Raw genomic sequence first — 7,599 nt, forward strand, 5'->3', positions numbered from 1 at the left:
ATAGATTCCGTGTAATTAGTATTTTGCAGCAATTGACTACAATTGATTCCATTCCTGTATCTCCCAATGACATTCCGCGGGCGCTGCGTCTGTTCAAAAAGAAGTCCGGGAAGAGGTTTCCTGTAGGAGGTAATTTTTTCCCTGTGGGATCTGCTGCGCGGGTAGTGGAATCCCAACGTGCAAAAAATGGTGCTGCTACACTATGAGGAGCGTGGGCACTGCGCATGTATGCACGCACGTGTGAAGGAGTTAGTCCCATTTTTGTCATTTGTGTTCCAATAATCTTTAGCAAGGTCAACGAAATGCATTCCTGCAAGAAAGCCATAGCGAGAGTGAGGGTGAGGGAGAGGGTGAGGGTGACTGTGTGAGAAGAGAAAACAAAGTATGTTGGTGGATGTAATATAGGTGTTTCAAGCTCTGAGCTTTCTTGGCCCGTTCCCCAGTGACTTCACTCACGCTTTATATATAATATTGTAATTGGAGAGGGGCTTTCTCTGCTTGTTACATGCACCTGCGTGTGTGTGTGTGTGTGTGCGTCATTATTATTATTATTTTTTTTGCGTGTTGCCGCCTTTCTTTTTGGCTGTCTTGTAATGGTACAAAGGTGCTTACGATGCTCCGCGTCTGTCGGGGGAAATATCAGCAGAATTTGCATCGTCTTAGCCAGTGCATCCGTTGAAGCTCTGCGAGCTTTGGATTCGTGGGAAAGCGTGCGCGCCACAGTTCGTGCGGCAGCGGGTGATCTCTTTGTTGATGGCAAGGAGGAGCAGAAAACAGGGACCCGGAGTTGCTTTCGCGACAATGTGGCCCACCGAGTTCTTAGCAAGGGGGTCTCGATGATTAAGCTGTTGTATGGGAAGCTTAAAACAGCGATAAACTCTGCGGAAGCGGTAAGTGGTTTCGCGCATGCGGTGCTGCAAACGTGTACTGCAGGGCAGTAAGATGATACAATCAGGATATGGACAGGTGCAACGAACGGAAGCGCCTCTTCTTCACCAACCCCAAAGGGGGGGGGGGACGAAAAATGAGGAAAAAAACTTTTAAAGTGGCACGACAATGATTATCCCAGCATTGCGTCTGCCGCTTTGTTTTTCAGGAATCTCTCTTTCATTGACGTGACGTCTCTCTTTTGTGCTCCTACATCCCCTTTGCACAGTTACGTAGGGTGTACACCATTGCCATTATATATAGTCGTTTAAATTTTTTCATGAGTTTATATTTTTTCTGTTTGTGTGTGTATGTCCCTTCCAGCTAAAGTTTGGGGGTGTCAGTTGAAGCAAACATTTGGGGGGCGCGTGACTTTTTTCCGCGCGACACATATGCAACTCAACTTCACTTAGATCTTAACTTGTCTGTCACACCATTGTTACTTTGGTCCTCTTACTTGCCGCCTGCGTTCTATTTGTTGCTCTTGTTGTTTTTTCGTCTTTTTGGGTGTTTTTTTTTCTTTTTGGTTTTGTGTTTCTCAGCTTTGTTGTATCGATTCAAACTTGAGCAGCATTGTGAGGGGGGGGGTGGCAATTGTCGCCCACAGCCTTCTATATGCGCTTAGTTCTAGGCTATGTCGACCCTTTCCACAAATGCTGTACTGCTGAAGTATCGCAAGCACAGCGACTCCCATAGTTTGAGTAGTGACAAGCCACCATTGCTGTCTGGTAGTACGCGGCGAGCTCTTGAAGACGCGGCCGTTTCAATTGAAAACAAGGCACTTGCCCCGGATGCTTTTTCCCCGCGGGAGGCGTCGTCGCCAGCCATTATGACACCGCCTGAAGAAGCTTGCATCACGGAGACAAGAAGGAGAAACGTGATTGAAAGCAACAATTCCCAGCGGTTTATTGACGCAGACTGGGATCAAATTAATCATGAAGCAGAGCAGCAATGGTTTAACAAACGTACTTCTTCTCTGTCAATGATCAGTGAAGATCAAGGAAGTATCGGATTTTTAGATGCTGTTCGGTGTCTTAAAAGTGACACATTTACGTGGGAGCCGTATGCTGCATCGCATAGATTTGGAGAACGCAAAAAAAGGAATTGCTTAAGGCTCTTTGTTGAAGGATGTAGAGAGACATTCTGTAGTGGTAGATGTTTTGCTTCGAAAGATAGGGAAGCTTGTGTTGCTTCAGATTCAAAGTCCATCTTGGAGTACGATACTGAGTTTACTTTGGCATTGCCCTTTGTGCCATTGGACCAGAGTCATCCCATTCACCAAAGGTTACTTGCAACCATTCAAAATAATCCTTTTCATCGGAAGAAGGGTGCTGATAATGGTAGTCGTCGTACGGGCGCGATAGACTGGGAAACGCTGGGGTTTCAAGGCAGTGATCCCGCCACAGATCTTCGCTCTACAGGTATTTTTTGTCTGCTGCAGCTGATATACCTCATTGAATATTATGGCGATTTTGCGATGAAGCTTTGGGATACCTGCATAAATGGTGGCAGCGGTGCGAGTGTATATGAAGAACTTCCATTTGTGCTCGTTGGGTCCAATTTTTCAGGCGTGTTGCTTGAAATGTTGAAGGATAATGAGTTTTATGCGGACATCAGGCATCGGGCGCGGACTTTGCCGCCCCCTACGACAAAGGCAGGCCGTCTCCCTCTAGTACGAGATACCGAGCAAGCTCTGATATGTGAATTTCCACTATTTTTTATTTGCTGCGAGTACTATATTGGATGTTTGTTTCTTTTCTGGGAGTGTTGGCAAGATCTGAAGATGCAACGCGATGGCAAACAACCTACAATTGGGGATTTTGGGGTTGTGAAGGCGAAATTATGTGCGAAGCTAAAAAAAAATGGCCCTCAGTATGTGTTTGATACCGCCACAAGGGCCAGAAATTCCGCCAATGGAGACTTTTAATCTGGTGGCACGGCACTGACCAGAAAAGGCAGAGTTGCATAAGGCTGACATGCATACACTTGTTCCAGCCTGTACCCCGCCCGAAGGAGTGGAAGAGAAAGAGAGGAAAAGAGGATGAGGGTCAGTAGTTGGGAAGAAGGGGGATAAGGATGAGATGCGATCGGTGCTTAATGCTTGTTTTTTCTGTTTGCTTTCCGCAGATTTTGAGCTACTCGGTACGCGAAAACTGTGAGATCTTTGCAGCGCGTAAGAACCACCTATCCAAAGCAACACACAGTTAACACGAAATGGTGACACAAACAGGACCACACGACACAAAAGAGACAAAAAAGAAATGGGGAGACAGGAAACAAAAAAAAACGCAGGTAAGAACACTATGAACGCTTTAGGGAGCTACTATAGCCAATGAGCTTACAGGTTGATGTGAACACTGCGTTAGCTCAGCGTCCTTACCAGCGCAGATTGTGAATAACGGCAAGGGCACGCATCGCATCACAGAACGGCAAATGATGGGGTGGTGTGTCTCGTAGTTTCCTTTTTTTACACCTTGCCCACCGCCCGCAGTGACCCTGACGTGTCATCTGTAAAGGGGGAGGAAAATTGTGAGCGAGGTCAAAGGCGTTCACCTCAACTCGTTGAACTGCTACACGACACGACGGTATCAGCCAGCCCAGAAGGTTCGGTGGCACAACTGCGACCTGTTCGTGTGTGCTTAATGTGGGTGCCTACGGTATACTTTTTTTTTGGCCTTTAAGGGCCCAATGCAGCGTAATGGTTTATGCAGGGAGGATACCCGGCTGCCTCCTGCAAATACGCCCGGTGCATCTAATACCGCTTTCCAATTGCTTCCTTCCCACAACGTTTCCTTGACTGAACCTCAATCTTCACTGGCTCGGCAGCAGGAGTTTATTGCAGTGAATTTTGTTGAATATAAATACGACGGTGAGACAACTCAAAAGTTGATTCGTAGAGAAGCTGAATGCCATCAATCGTGTGTTTTTTTCCCATTTTGCACTTGTTTGGCAGTTACACAAGCCGGAGGTGCCCGGAGGACCCACCCGACCCAGTGAAGAATCCCATCATTTCCCAGGTGTTGGAGATTGATTACGCCAACAATGGCGATCGTTGCCAGGAATTTAGGTTGGGTATCAAGAAGGGTCACAAACTCTTTTTTTGAACGTAGCGCTTTACTTATTTTTGTACAGGTTTTTCTGGCAGTGCACTACCTGCACAATCAAGGGATTGTGCATCGCGATATGAAGGCGGGTAACGTACTCCTATTTAGCAACGGTTTGGTGAAATTAGGTGACTTTGGGCTGAGCAAATGTGAAGCTTACTTACTATTGGATCACTTGTGGGGACACCGCATTACCTAGCACCTGAAATATGACAACGTAAGCCGTATGGGACGAAGGCGGACATGTTCTCTTTTGGAGTCCTGTTGTATGAAATTTTTGCTCTAAAATGACCGTTTGAGGGGGAAGATGCTGCTGAAATCAGGCAACGTATTTTGGAATGACCACCTGAGATACCGCGACAGTTCCCTCCTGAATTTGAAAATACTGTGCGTGCCTTGTTAGAGAAGGATCCTGATTTGCGTCCTTCCGCCGTGGATGTGTTGTTACTGCCGCTAATGCGACTCATCGTGGCGATGCTGCTGGAGTATGTTATTAGTAATGATGTGGAAGGCACCTCAAGACAGCGGCGAGAGTGACAGAACAGCAGTCGGAGTCACACTTCCACAGATAAATTTTATCAGCTGAAAGAAAGGTCAAGTTTGTACTATCGTCTCTTGTCACCTGAATGAAAGTGTTGCTTGATTTGAGCTGTGAGTACAGGTAACTACTCAATCAGACGGTAACTCTGTCGGATGAAGCAGGCTGCATCAAATTACAGTTATCCGAGTTTAATGTGTTGGCAACGACGACTTCGCATGTGCTTCTTGAAGCTGTTTTACTCAAAGTGATAGATGCTGGACGGTGCGCTATTTGTGACTGCAGTGGGCATCACCTCCAAATGATGTGAAAAAGACACAGGAATTGCGGTATTCGAGAGCTATTGAATTGGTTTTGCCCTTTTAAAAAAAGAATCATCCGGACAAGTTTCTAAACGTGTGAGTTTTTTTCTTCTTCTTTTTACTGCTTTGAGGTTCCTGAGGACTACGCCATGGGCAGAGGAAACTAAACTATGTATTTGCACTGCTAACCAAGACGGGAGAAGAGGGCATGGCTTCAAGCCGCTTCCGAGGAAGAGCGTCAGCGATGGATATCTCTCTGCTTTGCCTCCATTCACTACCAGCACTTGACTGGGGATACATTTTCTCCGAAAGATGACCCGGCCTTTTTCCGGCATACGGATTCTACCAGGAGTTTTGAAAACATGCGGGCACTATCGTTATTTGCTTCCAGTGCTATGTCACAACGCTGTGGGATTGGCGTTAGGCCAAATATGGCGAACAACACGTGAATTCATCTCTTACCTGGTGGTGACACCGCATTTTTTTCTGTGTTTTCTTATGAATAGAAACTTATTGTTGCTTTCTTGTTGTCGTCGTTCTTTTGCAGCGTCACCGATAGAAAGCGAGAGCAGGCACCATCGTTCGTGAACGCACAGTACAGGCCACTTTACGTGTATGGGTGTGTCCCCACTCCTGTGAAGATAAGTAGTATCAAAGGCAGAATTGTTTGAATGACCTCCAAATACATAAAAGAAAAAAAAAGAGGCTTCTTTAGAACCTCACGGTTCTGCGGCATTATTATTTGGTATCATTGCATACACATGCTGCACGTGTCTGCTCTCTGTTATTGTTTTTAAGTTCAAAGGGAGTGGGATATGTGTATGGTTTAGGGAATGTCATATGTCCCTTTTTCCCATCGTTTTTTTTTTATTTACTTTTCCTTCCTTTCTTAAATTATTTTCTTTTATTTTTCATATTAGGCCCAAACAGTATATTTTTTTCTTCACTTTTTATTTTTGGCTTGTATGTGTGCGTGCGTCGTGTCTCTGTCGTCCTGCCATGCGTAAGTATGCGATCAGTGTGGAGAAGGCTGGTGGAATCGCCCATGTGCACATCAATATTTCCACCAATTCTGTGTCTTTCCGCAGGGGTGCAGTATGTGTGCTACGGGTAATTTCAACTATCATCGTGCGTATGTTGGTGCGTCCCCCGTTTTATCAATTGGGCACACATGAATAAACTACGCCTCCGAAGGCATAACATCTTCAAAATGTGCTGCGGTGTTTCCTTTTGTTTCTTTCCCGGAATTTCTTATTTATTTTCTGGCAAAGAATCTGCGATCTGAGTGTGACGTACAAGCACGCCTTTTTTTGCCAAAAAAAATACGTGTGGTTCTTGAAACGCATCGGTAGCGATATTTGCACGAGATGTGAACCCTGTTTGTGAAAGACATTCTGCCCTGCACCGTGCGTTTTGGCGTGGCCTCCGGTGTGGTATTCCGCCATCAAGAAGGAAGTGCATGCGCCCTCAACTCTCCCAGCCGAAAAATCGTCCTGCACTTTGGGCCTGAAGGGGGGTGAAGGAAAGTAGGCGGAAAGAGTCGGTGCCCCTTTTGCCGCAACGTGTAATGATTCTAGCTCCCCGTTCCCTTGGCACGGCAACGTGCGCGGTGATGCTACTTCTCACCGCCAAGAGCAACCCCTTCAGCTCGAGCCACTCTTGCATAGATGAAATAACAAAGTTGGTTGGCATTACCTTTTCCACTCGTGCGCAAGGTGGGGTGCTCCCCAACCCTCCCTTCCTCCCTCCCCGGACCTCCGCAACTGACGCCTAAGAGAAAACATATGGCACATACACTCACGCATACACGAAACAAACAAACAACCTCCCAACACCAATAACATCAACGAAGATGTCGGGTTACTTGCAGCATCTCTTCGACACCACCTCTACACGTATGCTCAGGAACAGCAACTGCCGTGAAATTAGTCAAGAAGGACAAGACCAACATTTGCCTCCGTTGGCCGCAATGAGGTGAGGGGAGGGGATATCGATTTCCAGTAAAAAAAAAACGGGAATTAAAAAAAAAATGTCACTTCATAAAGAAGCGATAGTAACGCCGCTATTCAGTCGCCACATATTAAACTGCGCACATTTTTCACCTTCTCTTTTTGTCTTGCTCTGTTCTTCGTTTCCTAGAGTCGTTCTACGATTACATTCCTTGACAACAATACTTCAAAAAGCCTCAGTGCTGGGCATCACTCTGGACACAGTCAAAACAAACATCTCTTTTCGACGATGATACATCTGAACTCCAACGACGCGATGATCGCGCGCGTGTGTCGCACGTTCAGCGATGCCTTTGCAATGGATGAAGCGACGGCGAAGGAGCGGGGGAAGAAGTACTGGGTCAGTCGAGTTCTGGGTTCTGGTGCGACCGGCACCGTACTGTGTGCGAAGCGCACGTCGGATGGGGAGTTTTTTGCCGTGAAGGTTGTGGACATGGAGGGCATGTCGGAAGCTGACAAGAACCGCGCACAGGCGGAGGTGCACTGCCTGCTGAACTGTGACTTTTTTTCCATACTGAAGTGTTACGAGGACTTTGCAAAGAAGGACCTTGCCGACGAGGAGAATGTTTTGATGATGGCACTGGTGCTTGACTACGCAAATGCCGGGGATCTCCGCCAGGAGATCAAGAGCCGTGCCAAGGCGTCGCGAACATTTCGTGAGCACGAGGCAGGTCTTCTTTTCATTCAAGTCTTACTTGCGCTTCATCACGTGCACTCGA

At 46.7% G+C, this 7,599-nt stretch overlaps 3 protein-coding genes and 1 pseudogene across 3 annotated transcripts in view, besides 3 other annotated features; all 4 read left to right on the forward strand.

The window, feature by feature from the left end:
- Positions 1-328: 328 nt before the first annotated feature.
- Positions 329-360: a microsatellite.
- A 152-nt stretch (positions 361-512) lies between these two features.
- Positions 513-537: a microsatellite.
- Positions 538-593: 56 nt separating this feature from the next.
- Positions 594-941, forward strand: TraAM80_05871 (uncharacterized protein; the record flags this gene model as incomplete). The annotated part of the gene is made up of 1 exon (XM_029382734.1): positions 594-941. The coding sequence occupies one exon, from the start codon at positions 594-596 to the stop codon at positions 939-941; it is 348 nt and encodes a 115-aa protein (XP_029237413.1).
- Positions 942-1,561: 620 nt separating this feature from the next.
- TraAM80_05872 (ELMO domain-containing protein 2) lies at positions 1,562-2,854 on the forward strand (the record flags this gene model as incomplete). The annotated part of the gene is made up of 1 exon (XM_029382735.1): positions 1,562-2,854. One exon carries the CDS (start codon positions 1,562-1,564, stop codon positions 2,852-2,854), a length of 1,293 nt encoding a protein of 430 aa, XP_029237414.1.
- Positions 2,855-3,344: 490 nt separating this feature from the next.
- TraAM80_05873 (serine/threonine protein kinase) lies at positions 3,345-5,149 on the forward strand (annotated as a pseudogene).
- Positions 5,150-5,731: 582 nt separating this feature from the next.
- Positions 5,732-5,782: a microsatellite.
- A 1,327-nt stretch (positions 5,783-7,109) lies between these two features.
- Positions 7,110-7,599, forward strand: part of TraAM80_05874 (serine/threonine protein kinase) — a gene marked incomplete at both ends in the record, with an annotated part of 636 nt that continues 146 nt past the window's right edge. Inside the window, one exon of the mRNA XM_029382736.1 lies at positions 7,110-7,599. This exon is cut by the window's right edge and continues 146 nt beyond it. Within this exon, the coding sequence (XP_029237415.1) occupies positions 7,110-7,599 (490 nt within the window).

This window comes from Trypanosoma rangeli (genome assembly GCF_003719475.1).
Source record: "Trypanosoma rangeli strain AM80 chromosome Unknown Tra_15.4_contig_00201, whole genome shotgun sequence".
Lineage (NCBI taxonomy): Eukaryota > Euglenozoa > Kinetoplastea > Trypanosomatida > Trypanosomatidae > Trypanosoma > Trypanosoma rangeli.